Here is a 25,538-nt window from a genome sequence, read left to right as displayed (position 1 = left end):
GGATGGTGGATCAACCCAAAGCAGCTGAGCCATTGTATACTGCACTACTTCTACGCTGGTTCACGCCATTGATCTCCATTCACATTAGAAACAACTCTTTGTATATATTTTTCTCCTCTTCACAAAAAAAAAAAAATACCAAAATTTAAAACTTTTATTTTTCATATTCGATTGCACAAAAAAAAAGTATATAACTTTTTTTAATTTTCATATTCGTCTAAAATATTCAAAACTTTTTTAAAGTAACATGTAAGTGTGTGGAACCATGTAAGCTTTCTAATCTCATCACTTGATATCAATTGTTTCTTTCTGGAACCATGTAAGCTTTTACATTGATTAATATATTCAAGGCTTGTTTTACCTATTTTTAAATTATGTATTTCATTCTACAAATTCATACTTGTTCCTCAGCATATAGAGTAAAATGCACAGGCTTGGAGTAGAATGAAAAGAAGAAAAACAAGAAAGACTTCATTGCATAACTCGTGAAATATCATAGGAGGAATCAATCATTTTGGTCTCCAAAGCGAATAAAAGTACAAACAAATAGAAAAACCTGAAGCTAAGGGACAAGCAAGCCATTAGAGGACTTCTGAGACTTCTTCCTGTAATTAGAGACACTACAGTTTGGGCATACATATTCCAACCCATCCGTTTTTGCATAATCCTGTCATATTATATCAGTATAAGCATCAATCAGTATGCATACACTCAAGCCATTAATGCTATAGTTACGAGTGCATGGGTGTTTGTTTGGTTACCTTGAAGGCGCCGAGGCCTGGCCTTCTGTCGCATCCGAAGTGAGCCCACTCTCCACACGATCCACAGTTCACCCAGTCACCTGCAGTGCTACTGTTTCAACCAAAAGCAAGGAGAATGTTAGCATGTATTCTACTGATGTCTGAGAGAAAAAGAGGGTTGGTTCTTAAATGTACCTTCGACATATTAAACAACACTCTCCATCTACATCATCATGAGCATACTCATACTCCAGTAGATACGTCTCATAGTGTCTTTTCAGCGTATTGCCAACACCCTGCCATATAATAAACCCAAAGCTAGTCTCTAAAGACCAAATTCATGAATTTTAAGAATAAATCAAGTGATGAGATTAAAAATCAAATCATTTACAGTCATTCTGTTTGTGAGTGTGTGGTTCCGCATCTTTGAGAAAACTTGTCCCTTCCAGTTGATCCCATTCCCTACGTGGAACCCTCCACGTGATACAACCTGCCAAAAAAAAAAAAAAAAAAAATCCCATTACCTCACCAAATCTATAATGCTGTCTGGGTTTGATTGAAACCAAAAACATAATGTAAACTACCTCTCGGTACAGATTGAACAGATCAAGCCGTTTGGAGTTGAGAACAGCATCTGGAAACTCCGCCAGGCCCCCAGGAGGAACAAGCCGGCTATGTCCTCGTATTACCAGAAACTGCATCACATCCCTTAGAAATTCCTCCTGAACAGAGACAGAATCCATAAAAGCCCCAAAGAAATAAGCATATCAAATGGCTTAAAAGTTAAAACCTCACAATCCACGAAAAATGATGCAAACCTCTGAGCAAATCTGAATATGCGCTCTTCCACAGTCGTGCTTCTTGAGAGGCAGAGGGTTCAGTGAGATGATTTGCTTCCTCTGGTAGGAACCAGAAAAAGCTTTACGGTGAGTTACCGGAGTACCACCTGATGCACCATGCTTTGGAGGCATGGGCAAGCTTCCTTTGGTGTGGTCACCATCAAACCTTCCAATTTCAGAGTAACCAGAGAAAGGTATCATCTTATGTCGACGGGTGTGAGGTATTGGTCTCAGAGCAGCCACGTTGATTTTCTTCGATGTAGGTCGTCCATTTTCCATTTCCTGGATGTAATATATTTTTCCCCGAAGGATGCAAAATCAGTAAGATGTAATATGTTCCATGAAAATGGCCACAAAACTTCACCCAAATTAGAGTTGATATCAACTAATATAGCTCACAAAGAACGTCTAAATCAAACATTATGTATCCTAAACAGTACCTTATTTTCTCTGCATGGCTCGGATCTTTTTCTGCTTGGCAAAGGAGGCGTTAACCAGTGAGGAATTTGGGATAGAAGAGCATCATGATTTGTTGTATCACTGATCTGTTTTCCGCAGAAGAAAAGTAGACGTTGTGCATCATCTTTTTCAAAGGAAGCAACAGACAACCCCTGAATGCTGGCTACTCCAAGGACAACCAAGCTGCGGTATGACACATCAGGCGCCAGCTGTCTTAAAACCTGCCGAAACGCAAAAGCTAACGTTTTCTTAGCTAACCATCAGCAAATAAAAACACATGAAACCCACAAATTCCTCAGAAGCCACAGAGAATGTGAGCAACTCTAAATGTAAAATCATCATATATATATATATATATATAAATAAAAGCAATAACGTAGGTAAAATGGTCCTGGGATATCCCACAGCTTGAGTAAGAAGTTGGGAAAGTTGAATTGTCACTAATCTAACTGATTAAATATTGTCAAGAAATTTGGTAAGAATGGTGTATCAGATAAATGACATTATCTATAACACATTTAAGGCGAGCAAAAAAAAAAAAGAAAAAGAGATTACTAACCTGCAGAGCCCATGTTGGAACTTGCATCGAAACTTCGTACACACTTGCCCCACAAGCTATTGAGGCAGATTTCCGAGGCTCAGAGAAGACCTGCTTTGTTTCTTCTGAGTTCACCACTGAGTGGACTAATTGAATCTTCTCGACCACCTCATGTTTTATGTGATTTTCCAAAAGCTAAGATTTAAAAATAAGAAAATAATAAATCCCATTGCACATGTATGCAGAGAAGAACTCAGCTTTTAATAGATATAATCCCTTGCCTGATCACTGAAACAGGTCTGCGCATTTCCAGACACCAGCATTGATACGTGTGCTGAAGAACAGGTCGAGATATCACAGCGCATGGTGACTACACCACGAGTAAATGTCCCTGCTTGAAGAGGAGGTGCTGGAGCACTGCAGTATTAATTCAGATAAGCAAGAATATTAAAATAAACAAAGTATGTCTTCGACTAAATCCTTAGGCAAAAATTCACAGAACGGTTGCTAGGCCAAATAAACACATACCTAGAACGGTTATGAAGCTTACTTCCTCGCATCTGCAACAATGAAATAATGAAGTTATGTTTTGAAAAGGACTAAATACATGTACATGCACACATTTTAGTATGCCCACTGATGACTAAGAAGGAAGACAATAAACTAAGGAGCTACACTCACTTCTATTCTCAAGAGAGCATTGAGTCCATCCACCAAAGATCCCAGTAAGAAAGTATCCTGAAATAGCAAAAAGCTTTGGGACTGAGGATATCATAAAGAAGTACTTAGATTAAGCATCATAAAATATGCGAGAAGGTCAAGAACACGTACCACTGTGCATGGTGGCCCACACAAAAGAAATCTCACGGTTACATCTTCATCATATATATTTATTGACGGGAGACTTTCTAATGAATTTTCATCTTCTAGTTCATCGGCGCCCGGTGTAACCACATCAATTTTTGGAGGGTCTCCAAGCAGGCAGGGACAGGGTCCCATCTCATAATTTATTTTACGGTTCATGTCAGAAGAGAGTAAGTCACTGTTACTCGTACAATAGAGACGGAAAGATGCTTCTGCAACCTGGAACGCATCCCATGTATCGCTGCAGGAACTGCATTACCGAAACAAACACATCATTGACAGCTAAATTTATAGACGACTATTGGGACAAATATAACTTAGATTAAATAAGAAGAAAATGAAGGCTTGTTTTGATGTTTGAGTAAATAATTACCTTTGTATGATTGAAAACAGAGCATGGCGGAAATGACAGGCTGCGTATTTGGAGAAGACTTTTTTCCAATAAATCACATATTGGGCTCCCTGCAAAAAAAAAGGCATAACATCAATGGAGAAACAATTAATAATTTTAACACCATTGATAGCGACAAAGAAGTCATAAAGAAGAAGGGAAAGCAAACGCAAAGAAAAGAAAAGAAAAGAAAAACAGAGCTAGATGCATATCAAGAATGGCCTACCTTAGAGTAGAGTGCTTGAGCTAATTCTTCACCATTGGGGAGCTCAAGGTAAACCTGAGACAACAATACGAAATCAAACCCTACTAACCAGGTACCAAGAGCCTAATAAATATTAACTGGTTAAGGAAACAAAGATCCTATAGCCTCAGCTGGTAAGAAATGTAAAGGACGAATGTACTCACCGTGGTTGGTATTGAGGAACCAAAAAGAGTAAACAAGGCATCAGGAGTAGAAAAATCAGCATATCTAAACGCTAATGGACCAACTTGATCAGTATCTCCACTCTGCTCCCCTTGCAAGTAGACAATATCCGGTGCTGAAGAGTTAATTGCAACCTGGAACTCCTCTGTAGTAGGGTTATTCAATACCTGAAACTATAACATGACAAAAGCAACAACCATAACTAACTGAGCTAAGACGACACTGCAAAAAAAAGAACAGAGTTAACCTTAAGTCGCCCTGAAGAAGAGAGATCCGGAAAAGGGTATCTGGGCTGATGAGCTTCACCCTTTTGGTTGTCGCAATGCTCTCCGGAGACGACAGCCAAAACATTACAACGGCTTTGAGCATGAAACATCATTCAAAGCATTACCGAGCTTCTATGAAATCAACCCAATCGAAATCCTTTGAACGCGTAAACCCTAATTTGTAACTCGTGGAGGAAGAAGAAGGGAGAAATCGAGGAGACCTAGAAAAGAAGAAGGCGAGGAGGAGGAGGAAGAGGCACAGACGATTTTTATTATTATTGGAATAAAGAAAACCTAAACGAAGAGGCCCATCATTCATTCACAAAGGGATAATGACCGTCAAAAAGGAAGCAACTTGATGATTAGTACACACAGATTAAAGTTAGAAATCTCAAGAACAATATTTAAAAAAAAAAGAAAAAAATTATATATTTTAGTATTAGACAGTGTTTCTGTTTCTCATCGAAACCCCAAAATCAAAGCACAATTAAACCAACAAAAGAAAATCAAAGCTCGAATTTATTTATTTGGGCACGCGATGATTCTAATAACAGTTCAGATTAATTCCTCCTAAAGCAGATACAGTTTTTTTTTTAACATGGTTTTTAATCCTCGAATAATTATAGCTTTCGCTTCATCATTCACTCACACAAGCAGAAAAAAACAAACAACATCATGTGATCGACCTTCATGCTCTCTCTAAATTCAGAGACTTTTAAAATGATATTGTTTCTGTTTTTTCAAAATTTCAAATTCGTTAATTTGCTTACATGATGAGTCTTCATGGAAATTTGATGTTGCAAGAAATACTTTTTTTTTGGTAAGATGTTAAGATTATTATACCAAATTTTCAGTTTTTGACATAAATACAAAGATGACAAGAAGCAGATTAAATGAAACTAAACAAGAAGCAACGCACGTCAGTCAAAACAATAAACTAGAAAGAGGAGGGGCTCGATCGAACAGAGTTGAGAGTTTAACGAGGCAATGGCGAACCAAGCAACACCGAAAAGATTAGAAGAGATAATCCAGTAGCCACGAGATACCGAGAGATAGGGCGCCTTCAAACCCCAGAAGCACGGCTCCTACAGCTTCCAAGTCACTAAACCTCAACAAATCGAGCCTAGAATCCACCACGGACCTGCAGACCAACCTGGTCAAGGAGACGCTGGCGGTACGAGGATAAACCGACAAACCGGCGATGTCGTTGTTCGGAAGAAATAACCGGAGATTACCGCCTCTAGCTCAAACTACGGTGACCGTATATACCCTTTTAGCAGAAGACTCATATAGAGAAAACGGACCGGAAGTGGACAAATCCTCCAGCAAAACCCACGACCAAACCAGGAATTAGAACGATGCCTAATTATAGAACCAACAACTTACCAAGAACCCAACTCCTAACCCAATAACAAGCTTCAACCAGAGCTTTTATTGGGAGAAAAAGACAACACGATGGAGCACATCGTCGTGTCGAATCCACTTGGAGGCAGAACACCGGAGTCACAAACGCCGGAGACCGCCAACGCCTCACCATAGAAGAGAAGAAGAGTCGAGCTCGACCACCGTCACACTACACGCACAGCCGCAAGAAGAATCCTGAGACTACCAATAGGAGCAACAACTCAGAACCACCACGGAATGGAAACCGAGCCATAGCCCGACGACAGCACATCACGCCTCCAACCATTGCCACGCCGGAAACAGAGAGAGCACCTTCGAAACCTAGACGACGCCACATGCGCTGCCAAACTATGGAGAGGGCCGCTGCAGTCAAGAGAAAACTGTCGGGAAGCAACCAGACCAAACGTCGTCACCGAGGGAAGGAAGGAGCGGTCCTCACGCGCCTCCACAACCGTCGAGCTCCAGCAGATCTAGCAAAGCCGCACCGGACTGAAAGCAACAACACCACACCACCCACCGAGAAGAGACAGAGACGACCAGAGAACAGAGGAAGTTGCAAGAAATACTTGCTTAATAACCATGCAATTAATTCTATAACTGATTGCATGGTTCATAAAACTGGACGGTAAGCTTATGGTGGCTGAAAGGATAATCTCTTTTTGTCTCACTAACTCCAGCCCACCTAGAAAACAATAGGTGAATTTAAGCAACAACACATGCATTTGCTACTGCATATCTATAATGTCGTATGGTTAACCACCATAAGTGCTTCGCTAGTGGAGAATCTCACGACTCGGAAGAAGAAAGATTCACGTAAAAGAATTATAATAAATTCCCTTAATATTCATCCTAAGAATCTCTATTAATTTAAGGTTCTATTTTTATATATCATTAATAAGTCATAGTAGAACTGCTTAACGAATTAGTTAATATAACATATTAGATTATTTAGATTACTAATAAACAAACTATAAATTTGATTTTTTTTAATTATAACAAACTATGTTGAGAAAGAATCTAACAAAATCTTCCTTAAAAATTTAAATATTTTTATAAAATAACACATTAGTTAATTTTCTAATTAATAATTTAATATTATTATAAATCAATGATAACTAAAATCTTATTAGAAACAAGAAAAGAACAATTAAATACAATTTTTATAAATTTTATAATTATATTTTGTATTATGTAAAATAAAAATGCCATATGAATTAAATATGACAAAATTATATTAAATAGGTAAATTAACAAATTTTATTTTTAAAATTTCCATTTAAATAAATTATCACTTATCATTAAAATAAGTTAAAATTCGTAAACTATATTATCTTTTATAAGAGTGTTTCAAAAAAAAATATATAATCTTTTATAAGAAAACAAATATTTTAACATAGGTTAAACTTTTATATCTACAACTATATATTATCTTTTTATTTATTTTGAAACTCTCAATAATATATTGTTTAAAAATGTTTATATACAAAAATATAATAGTACAATAACATTTAGTTCATATGCAATTTAAAAAACATGTTATTAGAAAACTTTAAAAATTTAGTAATTTATTTAAAATATTAATAAAAAATCAAAATTTAATCATAAATTTATTTTTATATTTTAATTATAACAAAAAATGTTCAGAAAATATTAGTAAATATTACCGAAAATTCAAATATTCTTATAACATAATATATTAATCTAGTAGCAAAAAAGAATCAGAATTCATGTAATCTTTCTAACTCAAAAATAGTTGTATAATTTTCCAAAGTTTTCTTGACAAAATATAAATTTTGAAAATAAATATTCAAAATCAAAATGATAATTTTTAAAATTTTTAAAAATATAAAATCGTAGATAATAAAGAATAACTTTTTGAAATGCACCACACAAAAAAACTATATGTGTTATAAGAAGTAAAGCAATATAATATTTTAAAATATTAATTAAAAAATAAAACTTAATATCATAACATTCAAAAATATCATATATCAATGAAATTTACTAAAATAATATGTTAGATGCTACTATGAATAAGATTTTCTAAAATAATAGGGTTATATTATTTAAACAAAATAGTGTTTTTACTTATAAATTCCGTAAAATACTAAAATGATAGATGTTAACAGTGTATTTTTTTTAACACAACATGTAAATATAAATTATCTTAACCATATTTATTTTGTATAATATAAATAAATTTTAAAATGTATTATATGCAAAATATATAGATTAACGGAAAAACATATTTTGAATGAGGTTCTCTATTTGATTATTTCACATTGTTATTTTATTTTACCTAACTTGAAAATTATTAGTAAGTAATAAAAATTAATGACAAAGTAAAATGTATTAAACAAATCAATATATATTAATAATGGCAAATAAGAAATATAAACAATAATATTATAGAGTTACACAATACATAACACTAAAATGGAAACTCTATTTTTAAGACGTTTGTAATAAAATCAAATACATTTATAGAATGAAAAATTATCCGCACGGACGTGCGGGTTAAAATCTAGTTAAAATAAAAACAAGAGAATCCATCACATATTTATAAGTCGAGTTAGGTAATTAGCATCTCCAATGAATTATTCAATCCAATAACACTCCCTTAGAGTTTTCTAGATATCTAACTGAAAATGTAAGTGCATTTAGATGACATATTTAGTTAAATCAATTATTTTAAATCTACAAATTGGGATGTTACCATTTACCTTTTCACGGAATGCAATATCTTTGTTGCGCCAGAGGAACGCAATCTATGTTAGTGTGAGTCTGCACAAAACTATACACTAATCTAAATTTGGTTTTGATACCACTTGTCCACACCGTCCATGGCTAATAGGTCTCCCACACCCGCTCACTCGGCATGTTGGCCACATTTTGTGTGAAAGGCGGTGTGTTAATTTTTGGGAGATTCAAAATACTTGTTTACTGACAATGCAATCACCACATGATCTTTTTCTGTGTTTTGGCCTCACTCACATGATATCGCGAATCATTTCCCAATAGATAACTCATTATTCCACTACTTCAGCTGAAGCACGCTAATCTCTAGAATTCTTTTGGAAGTGAGACCAAAAAAATAAGTGTATTTTGGTGATACATGTAGCCAAATAAATTAATTTAAACCCTTATTATAATTACCTCAAGCATCTTCCCTTCCAAATTGATGCTCAACAACAAATAAAATGTCTCATTGCTGCCAGAGCCGTGATTGTATCTCGGCAAATAAGATTCAAAGAGATCCCAAGACCAATGCTTGACCATCATGTATGATAAATTAGTTATAGATGCAAGGAATCAAATACAAATAGAGTAACCGAATTTTTTTTTACGAGAAAAAGTAGAGGCGATTTCTATAGTTTCATTTATGGAATACATATAAAAAATTGGTGACGAAAAACAAGAAAGCTAATGGTAGCAACCATAAGTGATTGAACATCAGAGAAATATGAGTGGGTAACATGAATAATAATTCATATGGAATACAAAATTTGATTCTAGTTCTTGTAGGACAATGTCAAAGAGAAATATAAGTGGGTAACATGACTAATAATTCATATGGAATACAGAATTGGATGCTAGTTCTTGTAGGAAAATGTCAATAAAAGAAAAGTATGTAAATGAATAATAAAATGATTGTTGAAAGAGAGACAAAGAAGGTTGGTGGTGGACCATGATATACTATGAGCAAAAACTAAATGAGACAAGCACTTCTTACGTAAGAAAACCTCCTCGATGTGAGAAGGAGAAAATTACGAGACCGTATTACAATCAAAATCCACTATATAAATGGGGATGATTACAACCATATCCTCAATGTTCAACAACCTCAGCAAACAGAGACTCTAGCTACAAAGAGCTATGTCCAACACAAGAACAACAACAACAGCAACAAGAGAGAAATACAAGCTTCAAGACCGACAACAACAAAATGACATCAGCTCATAACGATTGCAGCAACTAGAGACTAATCCCACCGTACAAATCCAAGATGATCAAGTAGACAACACCTCTGCCAAATCTCATCTTAATCAGAAAAAATCTCAGCGTTGGAGTTTCCGAACACTCAAGATGACACTGTTGGCGACTAATTTTACTAAAACCCACACAACATATATCCAACCGTTGAAATCAAAAATCCATTCAGTGAACCTATAATTCATTGAGTTAAAAGCATCCCACAAAATATTAGCCAGATCAAGATCTGTTTGACCCTCCAAAATTGCCTTGACAAACCTAGACGAACTATGCATTCTTCTCTCTTTTTCTCTCTTATGTCTTAAGTGTCTTCTTGAGTACTCTTCTTTCTTTTATTGTGTTATGTCTTCCAACCACACAAAATTAGGTTAAGAGACTTTATATATAGTCTCACTAACCCCAAGGTCCAATATTAATCTCATCGACTAATACCAATAGTCCAACTTCAAGTTTGGTTATCACCAACCAAGCTCATTGGGTTTCCTCCATCTAGGAGAAGCCAAAAAACTCCCCCTCCGACTAGTTGGAGGAAACCACCATTCCATCTATCTCTCTGCATCTTCACCCTCAGCAATGACTTTGTCATCATATCAACTCTCTTATCATCCGTATGAACCTTTACAAGTTCCAGTTCCTTAAAAGCAACCACATCTTATATCAAATGATACCTCCTATGAATTCATTTCAACTTCGAATGAAATGTATAATTCTTTCCAAGACAAATGGCGCTTTGACTATCACAAAGAAACACATATTTTTCCTACTTGAAATGATTTCTTCACGGAAATTTTTCATCCACAACAACTCTTTACAAGCTTACGTTGCAGCTTTGACTGTCAAGCCACATCTTCATCCACAAATGTTGCCAAGTAACCCAAAGTAGATTTACTAGAAACAATATCCCCATACATATTAGAATCAGTGTAACTGACAAGCAATTTCTTTTTACCTCCAAATGTAATATTTAAATCAGAAGTGCCTAAGAGATGTCTCAAAATCCTCTTTACATTATTCCAATGTTCTCTTCCCGAATTAGAGAGAAACCTGCTGACAACTCCAACAGCGTAGGCTAAATCCGATCTTGTACATACCATGTCATATATCAAACTACCCACTGTAGAAGCATATGAAACTTTCGTCATATCTTCCTTCTTTGCATATGTCTTTAGAATTTGTTGACTGTTCAGTATTAAGTGTGGAGCACGAGGAGTGCTCAACACTTTAGACTTGTCTATATGAAACTGTTTAAGTATTTTCAATGTACTCCTGAGATAAGTAAATCAGCTTTTCACCTCTATCTCAAACAATTCTTTTACAAATAATCTATTTCACTATACCTATATGTTTATATCAAAGGATATGCTAAGCTACTCTTACAATTTCTGAATTTTGTCCATGTTCATGCTCACAACCAGCATATAATCTAGCAGCAAAATGATAAAATCATTTTTACTAAACACCTTCACAAATATAAAATGGTCTGAATCACTCTGCATAACCATCACTACAGGAAATGTGAGTATTAATAGCGGTCGTTAAACGCTATTAGTTCGTTTTAATAGTGCTCCCTAAAACACTCTGACAACGCCATTTATCGTAGGTCTGATCCTTTTGGTAACGGATCTTTCAGATGCTATAGTTAAATAAATATTGATAGCGATAGTTTCTATGCAATTTTTTAAAATTAAATAAATTAATTGATTAAAAGTAATTAATTAAAAATAATTGATTAAATTAAATTAAAAATTAGTTTAGAGATAAAAATTTAAATTTTTTTATTAATTATAACCGGTTTACAAATAAGATCAGTTTACACATTAAACCAAAAAAAAACATTAAATGTTTTACAATTATAACCGGTTTACAATTATAACCGGTTTACAAATAAGATCAGTTTACAAGTTTGGTTTAATTGTAAACCAAAAAAACCTCAAAAAATCTCTAACTCTTCGCGCCTCCGCCTCCGCCTCCAACTTTACTGGATCCTCCACCATCGACGCTTCAAACACTCTGTCAGCTATGCCATCTGATGTCTTCTTCCATCATCCACCGTCTTCCTCCACCTACAGAATCCGACACAGCTCCGACTACACTCCCTCTTCGACTCCGGCAAGATATCTCCTTTGAATGGCATCCAGCCAAAGACAAGGACTTTCATTGAGAATGACCGGTGAAGACGGATGGATCTGCGAAGCGATGGTGGTGGTAACGCGCGGATGTACCATCGTCTTCTTCAGCCTCTCATGTATTGAATCGACCCTACAAACAAAACAAATAAAATCAGATTCAAACTAATAGAGAGAGAGAGAGATAGAGACAGATCCAGCGTTGTTGTCATGTCTTCCTCCAGCCATGGCTTGAAGAATATGTTTTGACTGAGACAAAGATGAAGGAGATGAATGAGGAAGAGGAAAAAAAGTTTTGATTTTGTTAATAGAGATTAAGAGATTGAGAGAGAATCTATGGAGAGATGAGTTTTCAGAAGAAAAAAATTAAAGGCAAAGAGATAGACAAAGAATCTATCGACACAGAGAAAAAAAGAGAGAGATGAGTATTGTTAGATTTGGTTCGTTGGATTAAATCTTTTTTTTTGTCAACTTTAAGTTTTATTAACTATGCCATAAGGCATTGTTTACAATTTGGCATCAGAATTTTACAACTTAAAAGCCCAAATAGAGAATTAGTAAATTACAACCCATATTAAAAAGAACTCGAGAAGCTTCAGAAGTTATGCGCCGTTCTCTGTCTTTGACATGCGTCTCACATGCAGCTGGCAGCTGGTACGACACCGCTTCGGAGCTCCATCGCCGTAAGCTCTCTGTACTGCAACTCGAATTCTTCTCCCCACCGTGGCATCTCTCTGAAATTTGAGTAAAGCAAATATTGCAAACTTAGCCTTTACTCTATTCAAGCACCATGAATCTCCTGGAGATTTTATTGGGGACTCTCTCTGTCAAACTTGATTAAAACGCCGATGCCAATGAACCTTTCGTCAAACCTCAATTACTTCATCAAAAAAACTTGATTCCTTGTTGATTCAAACAGAGGAAACTTCAGTTAGATGAAGATAGATCTTTTGTTGGACCGTTATCAAAATGCCAACTCTACTAAACCTTCCTCAAAAGACCTAAGAATCCCAATAGAACTCAATCATCCCTCAATAAAAAGCTTTACCCAGAAACGCCTTTTTATCTATATTATTAAAACTGAAATACCTTTTGGTAATGTTTGGAAACTTAGATAGTAGATTAAATGAAAATTGTTTGGAAACAAGGATAGCAGATTAAATATTTTTTTTATTTATATATTTAGTCACTGTATTTCTTTCTCATTTACAGATTCTGTCGTTTGGAAACTTTGATAGCAAATTAAATGAGAATTGTTTGGAAACACAGATAGCAGATTAAATTTTTTTTTTATTTACACATTTAGTCATTGCATTTCTTTCTTATTTACAAATCTGCAACTTCACTTAAAATCAAAAATTTAAATTAATTAATTACAATGAATTGTTATTTCGTTTTGCTGAAAATAAAATCACAAACTGTAATATATAGTATATTTAATCTGCTACAATACAATTTTCAAGAAAACCTAATATCATAAAATTAATAATAATTCATAAAAACCTACAGTAAAAAATTAAATCATTTTTAAATAAATAAACAAAAAAAGGGTTATATATGAATATAACAATTACATCAAATTGCATCAAGTTATAAAATTATTAATATAATATTATGTACATATAAATTTTTTTTATCAAACATCTATATTATAATATAATATATTCTACACTAAATATATTTTACAAAACATAAAAATATAAATGGACATTTTATAAAATCAATGGTTTATAATTTTGTTTTTGTCGTCCAATGGTTTATAAATTTACATTGAACGCAAGTTAAATCCAACACCCGCGCGGAGGTGCGGGTCAAGATCTAGTGGCTAATTAAAATGGTAAAGACTGACTCTCATGGAGAAATGTTAAGTTGAAACAAAGAAAAAAGCATCCAATCAAATAATTGATGGGATAAACTTGAAGAACTGCGGAAGGCAAAACTTCCATAGATTTTTATTTATCTTCAACCTTATCAGAGAAGATAGGAATGAAAAACACTCCGATTTGGATGAAGCTACACGACAAAATCGCCCACCCGAATTGAGAATCGCCTTAGCGAAGGAAGTAAATCGACCGTAAGATCAAAGATTAGTAATATGATACAACCCAAAAACAAAAACAAAGAGACTAAGGCGACCGGCGGCGGAAGGCCACCGGCCACTGGAACGGAAATCTTAGGTCGGTTACTTTCTAGAGAGAAGTTGGAGAGAAGTTAGAGAAAGGAAAGCTGTGGATTAAATCTAATGTAATGGTAAAGGATTGTGATCCGTGTAGTGTTATATTATTGGTCAATGACAATGTTTCTTTTTCTCTCTTTTATTTATGTTATTTGATAGTTTATATTTGGTAAACATATATAGAAATTTGATTTATTGTTTTATTAATATATATGTTAGACAATATAACATTTATATATCATAGTTTTAATTTATTTTAAGTATGAATTAGAATATTAAAATTTTGAGTTTAAAGGTTATGTTTATTATGATATATGGTTTAAAATTTGTGGGTTTAAAGTTTAGATATATAAAGTATGAGGTTAAGATTTTCATTTTTTTACATAACCTTTTTAAGTATTATCTAGTAGTTAGATTTATATAAATTTTTATTTTTGTAATTATTGATTATATTTATTTTTGTATTTAAAAATTAGAGGTTAAAGGTGTGAGTTTTGAGTATATGATATAGATGATGACAAAAAAAGAGAGTATATGATATATATATGATTTAGGGTATATGATTTATGGTATACATTTAGAGTTTTAAGATTTTTAGTTAATAGTTTAGGGTATATGATCAATTTGGGGTATGATATATATATATATATATATATGTCTATGGTTTAGGGTTAAGTTATGGGGTTTAGGGTTTGAAGTATGATGTAAGGATTTGGGGTTAGGGTCTGAAGTACACCAAACTCCATATACTAGTATCTTACTAAATATACAACCCCTAAAATATTATATATATAAATATTTTATATCAAAACTCTAATTATCATTTTTATCCCTAATTTTATGAATATATATAAATATTGTATGACCGCCGATTCCAATGGTTTCCGTTTGCTTAACTATTCTTCAGGTTTTTTATTTGATTCAAATAATATCAATAGTACATCAAAGATACAACACACAAACAGCATGAGCAAACCTACACTCACTCCACAATGAAACAAAGAGGTCGCACGAAAGAGAAAAAAAACACACACAAGATGAAACCTCTGATACATACTAAATGACTCAATCTTGAACAAGTTTAGGATTTAGCCCTCTTGTCTTGCTCGTCTTCCCTACAAATAGATCCTTCGACTTGATCAAACCAGGGAGGCAACCAACGACTGTCGCAAACGGAAACTGAGCCAACAAGTCTTTTCTTCCTAAAGAAACAATGACCATCTCTGACCCAAGCTATCTTTCAAAACAGCCCCACTGAGCCATTGAGAAGACAGAGGTTTCCCAACACAGAGGAAATGACAATCTGCATGTTGATAGATTCAAGCCAATTACAAAGTACTCTCAAGATTACAAACCAGGCCTAAGCCAATTCCTAACTAACTCTCAAATCAACTACTGGATCCTCTTATATAGTGAGGCCCAATAACCATATCACAACTTCACTAAGTCTCGGTAAAAGCCACTGCCAGCTCAGCATCCTTGTTCATCACATTATTCTTCTCTTCCTCAACTCATCCCTTCCTCTTTCTCGCGTAAACTCTTAATGGCATATCAATACCCCCATCCCTGAGATTCAGCTTGTCCTAAAGTGAAAACTGTGAAAACTGCTGCTTCAATGTACCCACACGAATCCAAGACGACTCATGATCCGGCAAATTCTTTCATTTTACTAGCATCTCCAAAAAACCTTGATCATCGTAACGTCTATCTAAAATCGTGTCTGGTTCCACCACGAGATCATCAGTATCAGACAATGTTGGTGGTAACGGAGTCACCACATCCGCTGCACCCACTACCTGTTTGAGTTGCGACACATGGAAAACAGGTAGAATTTTTGAATGACCAGGTAACACCAGTTTATAAGCCACCTTACCAATCCTAGCAAGCACCTCGAAAGGTCATTAAAACCTCGCTGCCAACTTCTGAAACAACTGCCTACTCACTGATTGCTGTCTATACGGTCTGAGTTTCAATAGACTTTATCTCCTACCGCAAACTCCAAATCTCGACGATGCTTGTAACACCCCTGAACCGTTTTAGGCATAGGTCGAACCACCGGCCAACAATCAAACAAGAACATGACCGACGGCCTGACCATCTACCAAGGTTCAAGAGCGCTACAAGATGGGTTAACGGGCAATCTAGCCAAAGTCACAAAAAGTGCAATTAGTAACTAGGCCAGGACGCCCACTAATACGTCCCGTCAGACCAAAGCCTAAGGCTTCTCAACCCGTACTCCAATCTAACGTTGTGTTAGCTCGGACAAGCTAATATCAGAACAACAAGGCACAAAACATTTGCTTTATTTATCTTATATAATATCTGGTTTACAATACACAAAATATTATACAAGTGGTGGCATGCCAAGAAAGCGAAAGTACATACTTATAGTCTGAAAGCGTCTTAAGAAAAAGATGCAAATCTACACCAGCCAGCCTAGCCTCCCGCGCCTTCTACGAGCTCACTACTGGTCACCTGAAAACAACAACGAGTTAGGAGTGAGTAATCTAGCATTACTCAGCGAGTTACAATCCCCCACTAACAAACACAACCCCTCGCTATCCCACCCCAAACAATCTAAAGCGAGAAGTTCACCTAATAACACAATTCACTAACAATAAGCAATATTCGAAATACGCAGCGGTAAACAATAGCAAGATAACTAGCATTATGCTAATTACTAGCTCATCACCAAACTCAAACTTGATTTAAACCAGGTTTAATAACCCAAAACACGATATAATATATATAACAAACTCAAGCCCCAGTGACGTTAGGTTCCTCCTTCACTATCGGCAATATCCTATCTCCCTACCACAAAGGCCGGAAGAAGGAACTTTCAACCGACTGCGACCCACAGTCATTCGGGTCACCGCACGAGAGCCCACAGTCCTTCGGGTCACTGCCACATTACTCCGTCGTGTAATACTCAGCCATAGAACATGACCCCGTTCGTCTGAGTCTTCCCCATCCAGCGAATAAGGGGTTTCCTTGAACCCGCTGGGTACGAGGTCTGAAGGAACACTAACTCACCCCAAATATGCCTAGCATTGTGGGTTACACAAATGCTGACGGCCAAAATATAACCAATACTAAACCCGGTAATATAACAAAGGTTTGAAGTAATAATCACAACACAATCAACCATATTCCAGAACCTAGCATAAAGACTAATTCCAGAATACCTAACTATCCACAACTTAGCGATATCATCTAAGTATTCAGTATTCGCTAACTAACCAATCAACCTAACCATTAACATGCTACTACGGTTCTCAAGCAATAACAAGCATGCTATCAACTCAATCAACATAATCTCAACTATTAACTAATCAAACCGTTAATCAGTTAGACCTGGCCTCTTGCCATGATCCAACTTCCAAGTAACGGGAACCTGCATGAAAACAACTCAGCAATCAATTGATCATAACTCACAGTTTTTGGTTGACCGTGGCCTTGACCCCAAACTTGACTTCTGCGATCCGAACCATTCCTGACATTCTCAAGTAGACCCACGTCAAGCCTGGTCTTGAACTGATCTCCACTAGAACTGATCTCTCTTCAGTTGAACAGAACGTTCTCCAGGTGCTGACTCAAAATCGGCAGAGTAACTATTCTTGAAAACTGCCTAAATCGCTCGAAAACTATCAACACTCGATCTTTCTTTCTTTGCTATCTCTCTCACGCTTTGAACTGAGTTTAAAGTGTTCTGAATGTGTTCAAATGAGAGGGGGTCGTGGGCTATTTATAGGAAAGAGCAACCAATCAGGAACAAGCCGTGTGGCAGCCCGTGTGTCGCTTCGCATGACTCCGGACGCATGTGCGGCGACACCTTGTGCTCTACATGGCTGGCTGCATTTCTCAGTCTCATGCAGGATGAAACCATTCCCTCTACCTGTCTGAATGCATGGCCTGGCTCCATGCAAGGAGACACCATGTCCTCCACATGTCTGGCCGCATGGCCCGGTCGCATGCATCACAACACCTCGTGCTTGGCCGATCCACCTCGTGCTCCACATGTCTACTTGCATGTACAGGTTGCATGTACTGCAGCACCTCCTTCTTCCCTTGACACACACACACACACACACACACACACACACACACACACACACTGCCAGGAGCTTGCCACCACGTCCTGAACACACACATCAAGCCCTCTCGAGCTTCTCGGTCAATTCGGCCGATTTCAGCCTTCCGGTGAATTTTTGTCCAGCGATCAATCCCTAATATTTTTCTACGCCCGTTCTGATGGCCTGAGTATTTTTAATAAACCCCACTTGGACTCTGATCTTGAGGAAAAATATTTCCCGAGCTTCCGGCTTCTTCGAAAAATTTCGTAATACCGAAATTTAGGGTTTTTTGCCCAATTTTCGGTCTTCCTGTTGTGCTTCCAGAAGTGTCTTGCCTCAAACGTCATTTGAATCAATCTACTACATTTTCTGATCATTGTCTAGTGGCATACTTGACTCATGGTTTAGACAAAACAATCTGATCGTCCGCGACTCGACCACCCAAAAGATACTCGACCAATCTCTTTTTTTTAAGGGTTTCTACATTCTCCACCCCCCCCCCCCCCCTTAACAGAATTCATCCTCGAATTCTAAGGGTCTGAGGGGACTCCTTCTTCCATCACAACGTAATCTCGAAAAACTCCGGGTTGTTTTAAAATCTCACTTCATCCTCCCAAGTAACATGAATCCTGTTTTGTCTTCCCCAGAACACTTGCACTTGAGCAATCTCATGATTCTTCAGCTTCCGGATACGCCATTCTCCCAATCTGATTGGTCCTTCCGGATATGTAAGGTTTGTCCTCAACTCCTCTACTCTCTCGGGTTCAACAGCACTTGGATCCCATATATGTTTCCGAAGCATGGAAACATGAAATACAGGATGTAGATACATATCCGCTGGAAGATCCAAACGGTAAGCTACCTCACCAACCTTCCCGATGATCTTGTACGGACCAATGAACCTGACCGCAAGTTTCCCGACCTTTCCAAATATGTCCTTCCCTTTCTGTGCAGTAACCTTCAAATAGACCCAATCTCCTATCTCGAAAGTTACCTCTCTTCTGGACTGGTCTGCGTACTTCTTTTGACGGTCCTGAGCCTTCTTCATGTTGGCCTGAATCGTCTCCAGCTTAATCATGGTCTCCTGAACAATAGGTGACCCAAACATTGTTCTTTCGCCCACTTTCGTCCAACAAATAGGCGTTTTTCATGGCCTTCCGTACAACGCTTCATAAGGAGACACCCCTATGCTTGAATGATGACTGTTGTTATACGAGAACTCGACCAACGGTAAATGCTTCTCCCAAGTTCCTGCCCAATCGAGAATACACATCCGAAGCATGTCCTCGATGGTTCGAATGGTTTTCTCCGTTTGGCCATTTGTTTCTGGATGGAACGCCGTGCTTCTGAACAGTTTAGTTCCCAAGCCTTCTTGTAGTGCTTCCCAAAATGATGCCGTGAACCTAGGGTCGCGATCTGAGACGATGTCTGAGGGTACACCATGTAACTTCACGATTTGGTCGACGTACAGCTCGGCCAACTCTTCAACTTTATCAGTGTCCCGCATAGGCAACAAGTGTGTAACCTTGGTTAACCTATCCACAATCATCCATATCGAGTTGTTCTATCTACCTGGAGCAGTGTGTAATCCGGTAATGAAATCCATTGAAATCGAGTCTCATTTCCATTGAGGTATCGGAAGACTTTGTAACAATCCTCCTGGTACTTGATGCTGCTTGACCTTGACTTGTTGACAAGTTGCACACTGAGCAACCCATTGCGCTACTGACCTCTTCATGCCCGACCAATGATAGTATCTTCTCACGTCTTGGTACATCTTCGAACTTCCAGGATGGATACTAAGTAAAGAATGATGTGCAATCCTTAGTATCTCATCTCTCAGCCCTTGTCCTTTAGGAACCGTGATCCTCCCATTAATTAGCAAGGTTCCATCCTCTGCCAAGTAGTATCCCGCATTATTTGGCCTGCCTTGTCCTCTGAGTTCCTCAGCGATCTTCAATAGCTTCTCATCCTTAAGTTGTTCCTCTCGAATTCTCTGAATTAAGCTGGCCTGATTCACCGCTTGAAGTCCCAATGGCTCGCTTGTCTGCCCTTCCAAAATGACTGTGGGAACCGAAATTCGCACTGTCGATTTCCGTTTAAATAAGGAAACTAGGAAAACCCTAATTTCCCAGAGGTCCCGGATATTTGCTAATACCACACGTCAAGCAATCAGAACACGAGAATAACAATGATAAAGTATAAGAAATCAAAAAGAGAGCAAAGTGTATCTTATTCCGAATCCGCGTTTGAGCGTTACAACAAGGTAAGTGCCTGGGCTACGAGAGCTGTCGGCGAGATTCCTAGTTCTAAAACCCTAAGACGGCAATAACCTAATTGAGTCGCATCTCGAATAACAAAAACGGAAATATGCCTAAATTGCTCTAAGTGCTAAGTTTGCTCTGAAAAGTCTCTCTCCCATGCCTCTCGCCCAGGACTCCTTATATACTCGCTTTTACGCTTGTACTCTTCTGCCCTTAAGCCGTCATAGCATAAAATGAAGATATTCCATTTTTTCCGATCTTCGTGTTTATCCTCAAAATATCGTATTTATCCGCGGAAACTTGACATTTATCCTTCCTTGGGCGCAAAACGTAAACCGTGCTACGGTCGCACGGTTTACGGGCTTTTGGTTAAGAAATCGTAAGATGGGCCTCGAGTCGTGTTTTAGATCCCTTTGGGCCGTCTTCCGACTCGAAGCGTTTACTACGACTTCTTTCGATAAAGAACGAACTTTCCGCGGTTTTAATCCGCAAAGTTTGATCGATGATTTAGAATAGCGAAAAACATGATCCGAGTTTGCTACGGTCTTCGGGAGATAGCATCAAAGGATAGACGAGAATGCATGGACTGACGTCGTATCGTCGTTTCGGAAGAGCTCGGTCGCTACGTAGGGACCGAGCGGGACGAACGCTCGGTCACTACGTAGCGACCAAGCTTTGACTCGAGCCCGGTCGCTACGTAGCGACCGAGCGGGACAAACGCTCGGTCGCTACGTAGCTACCGAGCTTTAGCTCGAGCTCGATCGCTACGTAGCGACCGAGCGGGACAGACGTTTGGTCGCTAGGTAGCGACCGAGCGGGACGGACGCTCGGTTGGTACGTAGCAACTGGGCTTGGCTCGAGCTTGGTCGCTACGTAGCGACCGAGCGTGGCGTGTTTAGTCGCTGCGTAACGACCTTTTTTCGAGTTCTCGTCGGACGTCTCGTTTTTCCTCCGCAAAGCTTTTCATAAGAAAGAATCTATTTCGAAAAAGTATTTATCGGAGAAAATTCTCATTTTCTTCCTCGGACGTTTTGAATGTTAACTTCGTCGTAACCGTTTTTGACCCCAACAGTTAGCCCCCCAGCTCGTTAGAGTCGTGACTCTAGCGGGCGGATTAACGATTTTGGCAAGGTTAAGCGTATTGGACGAAGTTTACACTTTAAACTCCGCGGAAGAAAAATCATCGAGACAATATGTGTGTTAAAGATATGAATTCCGAACCCATAACTCTATAAGTAGTGAGCTCTTGTCATTCATTTTCTTTACACCTTCCCTTCTTCATACCTTCTAAAACCTCTCTAGCTCCAAAACTATTGCTTTCAACATGTCTTCCTCCCAAGGTGACAAGAGAGATTCCGACGTCGAGATGGGCGAATCCACTTCTCCGGCTCCGGTTCCGACTTCTCCGACTGAAGCGCCGGCTTGTGTTGCTGGTCATCTCTCCTTCCGAGAGAAACTAGTTCGTCGCCAAGCCGAGAAGGAACTGGTTCAAGCTGGCTCCGAGTTCCCGTCTTCTTCTGCGCGGGTTGTTGCCCCGGGTCATGGGACCGAGGTTCCGCCAGACGTAAGAATTCTTGCCGGCTCGGGCGTTCCAGACGCTCAAGCTCTACCTGCCGGATCGTCCACGACTCCGATCCTTGTCGAGGATAAGGAGAGGGCCGCTGACTCTATGCCTCCTCCTCCGGTCAGGAAAGAAATCGTTCTAGCATTGCGCGCTCCTAGGGCTGTCCCGGTTGCTCAGCCTAAGGGCCGGAAGAGGAAGCTTGCCAAGAGTGGTGACGGGGAATCTTCGCAGCAAGGAGTATCGAGCATAGCGTCGGGACTTCGCGGAAAGGTTTGTTGCTCACTTGATTTCTCGATCGTTTCATGTACATTCTCTCTCGGACTTAGTTTTAATTTTTTTTCTTTTTGCTCGCAGTTCATGTCGTTGATCGATGGGATGATCAGCGAGTGCGGTTCTGAGACCAGTCGTCTTGCTGGGGAGTTGGTGGAGCTTCAGGGTATATGGTCTGAAACCGAGGCCATGCTGACGGCTGTCAAGGATTCTTATTCCGCGAAAGTGTCGAAGCTCGAGGTCGCGATAGGGGAGCTCGAGAGGGACCTCGGGAAGACGGCGAGTTCCTTGCTTAAGGAGAAGATGGCCAGGAAGGCCAAATCTTCGGAGGTGCGTCGGCTCCAGCGTCAGATCGAGGGCGACGCGGGACTAGCAAGCCGCGGGATCCAAGAGACCACGGATGCTCTTCGCTCAGAGTTTCAGGCTCGCTTGGTGAAGATTTCTGCTTTTCTGGGTTCCCTTGAGGGTATCCGGAGCAGGGACTTAGCTTTGGCGACGATTGAGGGCGGGATAGCCGTGGTTCAGTCGTTCCGGAGTGAGACTCCCCCGACCTTGGAGGCTGAAGAGGCCCGACTGTCCGGCTGTAGGGGAGATATGGCGGCTGTGGATTGAGATTTCGATCTCATCCTGGCTGACCTGAAATCCGTGTGCTTCCTTCCGACGTGTTCAGAAGACCCAGAGGGGAAAGACCCGATGGTTGGAGAAAATGGAGGTGACGCTGCTCCAGGCTCGGACGAGGCGACATGTGAAGAGGGGGCATGAGTTCTGAGGATGACTTGGGTTAGATCTCTTGCGAGAGATTTGTTTTTTATGTTTTTATGTTTTGGCCTTAAATGGCCTTATTTCATGTTTCGGGACTGGCCGTGTGTGGCTTTGAATCCCTGCCGTTCTGCGGCTTTTTATGATGAAATAATCAAGTGGTACTTTTTTATGAGTTAGTGTATAGTGGGGAAGGAAGGTGATGAGTTGTCGTCTCATATCCTTCTTAGATTGTGAAATGTTTCATTCGAGATCTGTTTCGAGAGTTCCTCCGCGAGATTTAGGATTCGCTCCGCGAGATTTAGGATTCGCGGGATACCTGAAGATGTCGAATATAAACATAGAGGCATGGTTTTGGGATCTCGTATCTTTTTGATATCATGCCTTGAGATGTTAGACCAGTGCGTTGGGTTTAGTGCAAGACCTAGGTTTACTTTCGGTTTTAAGATTTATGCGGTGACCAGTCGGCTATCGATTTATCTGTCGCGATTTTAACCTGATTTGTATCGATTTAAAGTCCGCGATAGGTTCTCGGCTTACATGACTGGTTTGATACGAATCGAGCATCTCTCCGGAGACAATATTTAAGCCAACCGGAAGTGCTGGACCAAAATTTTAGATTTCTTTGTGTCGGATGTACGAGAGTTATCTTTGCGAGATGACTATGTCTGTTTAGGACGTTTGCGAGTTCGATATGATCAGCATCGGACCTGGCGACAGATGACGCTGTTTTGAGTTTTTTGCGCAATATATGTGTTAAAGTGTACTTGTACATGAAAGTTTTTTTGACGGAGGTTCCGTTTTTCGTCGTTCGGAAGAAATAACTCTTGGGGCATCTCTTGCAATGTCTCACGATGCTAAAGGTTGCTTCTTCCTAACGGCTGAATGATTTGCGAGTAAATAATTCGCTTGGTTAAGATGAGTTGGAAACATCAGGGGTGTGGTTAGATGTTTTTGAATTTGAGAGTATACGAGTATACGTATCCACTCCCCCCCCTTTTTTAATGAGGAGGGACAGCTGAATTTGTCTTTTGACAAACTGCCTACGTACTCTTTATGGAGATCAAGCCGTCTCGTAGTTCGGTGATTGCGACTTGGTTTGTTTAGTGATAGTATTTTTTGAGATGCATCGCGTTCCAGGTCCTAGGAATTTTTACGCCTTGCATGTTGGCTATCTCGCAGGAGCCTAATCGGACGACCTTTTCGATTTTATAGGGTCCTTCCCAGTTTTCTCCAAGTTTTCCCGCGTTTTGTTCGGCGGTGTTTTGGAAGACTTTGCAAAGGACCAGATCTCCTTGATTAAACCTACGATTCCGTACATTGGAATTATAGTATTTTGCAGCAGCGTGTTGGTAATTTTGGATTCGGATGAGCGCTTGATCTTGGCGCTCGTTAATGAGATCGAGGTCATCCAAGAGCATGGCATCATTGAGTTCCTCCCGTTCGGGTAGTAACCTTCTTCGAACACTGGGGAACTCTACTTCCGTGGAAATCATGCATTCCGTGCCGTACACTAGAGCGAAAGGAGTTTTTCCCGTTGCTCGCCTTGGTGTGGTACGGTGAGACCAGAGGACACCCTCGAATTCGTCGGCCCACCTGCCTTTTTTGGCCTCTAGGCGTTTCTTCAGTCCGTCGAAAATGGTTTTGTTGATTGTTTCAGCTTGTCCGTTGCACTGCAGATATCTGAGAGTTGACTTGTTGAGTCGTATCTTCCATTTTTCGCAGAATGCCTCGAACCGGGTGGAGATAAACTGAGACCCATTATCGGTTACGATTTCGTAAGGAACTCCATGCCTACAGATGATGTTTTTCCATACGAAACTTTTGACTTGGACATCTTTTATACTTGCGTATGAGTCTGCCTCTACCCATTTTGAGAAAAAATCGGTGAGGACTAGAAGGAAACGCTTTTGCTTTTAATTATGAAGAGGTCCGACAATATCCATGGCCCAGCGCATAAAGGGGTAAAGCGATGTGATGGAGGAAAGAACTTTGGCCGGTTGTCGGATGGTTGGAGCATGTCTTTGGCATTTTTCTCATTTTTGGGTGAACTTCTCGCAATCTCCGATCATCGTTGGCCAGTAGTATCCATGGCGTTTGATTTTCATAGCTAGCGATCTTCCACCGGAATGGTTGCCGCAGGAACCGGAATGTACTTCCTCCATTACTTTTCTTGCTTTTTCTCCTTCGAGACACGTCATAAGTGGTCCGGAGAATTTCCATTTGTAAATTTCACCGTCCACTGTTACGTAGCGCGCGGCCTGTGTTTGGACTTTGCGGGCTGCCCATTTTTTGGTGGGCAGTTGCCCGTCGATAATATAGTCTCGAATTGTCTGAATCCATGGGGTATCGCAGCCGTAATCAGATTGCTCTGATTGCGGTTGT

At 39.0% G+C, this 25,538-nt stretch overlaps 1 protein-coding gene across 1 annotated transcript; it reads right to left on the bottom strand.

Moving 5' to 3' along the window:
- Positions 1–455: 455 nt before the first annotated feature.
- On the bottom strand, positions 456–5,025 carry LOC111198785 (AT-rich interactive domain-containing protein 4). The gene is made up of 16 exons (XM_022688057.2): positions 4,506–5,025; positions 4,240–4,431; positions 4,058–4,111; positions 3,814–3,902; positions 3,408–3,690; positions 3,258–3,314; positions 3,105–3,136; positions 2,858–2,993; positions 2,598–2,771; positions 2,020–2,259; positions 1,559–1,861; positions 1,325–1,462; positions 1,132–1,230; positions 936–1,036; positions 762–852; positions 456–667 (listed from the first exon to the last, which is right to left on the bottom strand). The coding sequence occupies exons 1-16, from the start codon at positions 4,635–4,637 to the stop codon at positions 563–565; spliced, it is 2,226 nt and encodes a 741-aa protein (XP_022543778.1). The 5' UTR covers positions 4,638–5,025; the 3' UTR covers positions 456–562.
- Positions 5,026–25,538: the final 20,513 nt, after the last annotated feature.

This window comes from Brassica napus, chromosome A6 (genome assembly GCF_020379485.1).
Source record: "Brassica napus cultivar Da-Ae chromosome A6, Da-Ae, whole genome shotgun sequence".
NCBI lineage: Eukaryota > Viridiplantae > Streptophyta > Magnoliopsida > Brassicales > Brassicaceae > Brassica > Brassica napus.
The sequence above is the reverse complement of the archived record's forward strand: the minus strand, read 5'-3'. Positions and strand labels throughout refer to the sequence as shown.

What these genes read in the sequence shown, in the direction of transcription:
- LOC111198785 (XM_022688057.2), bottom strand. Translation starts at nt 4,637, where the DNA reads ATGATGTTTCATGCTCAAAGCCGTTGTAATGTTTTGGCTGTCGTCTCC. An exon ending in CTTCTTCAGGGCGACTTAAG is followed by an intron (nt 4,432 to 4,505) that starts GTTAACTCTGTT and finishes GTCATGTTATAG; the next exon opens with TTTCAGGTATTGAATAACCC. An exon ending in CAGGCCTCGGCGCCTTCAAG is followed by an intron (nt 668 to 761) that starts GTAACCAAACAA and finishes ATAATATGACAG; the next exon opens with GATTATGCAAAAACGGATGG.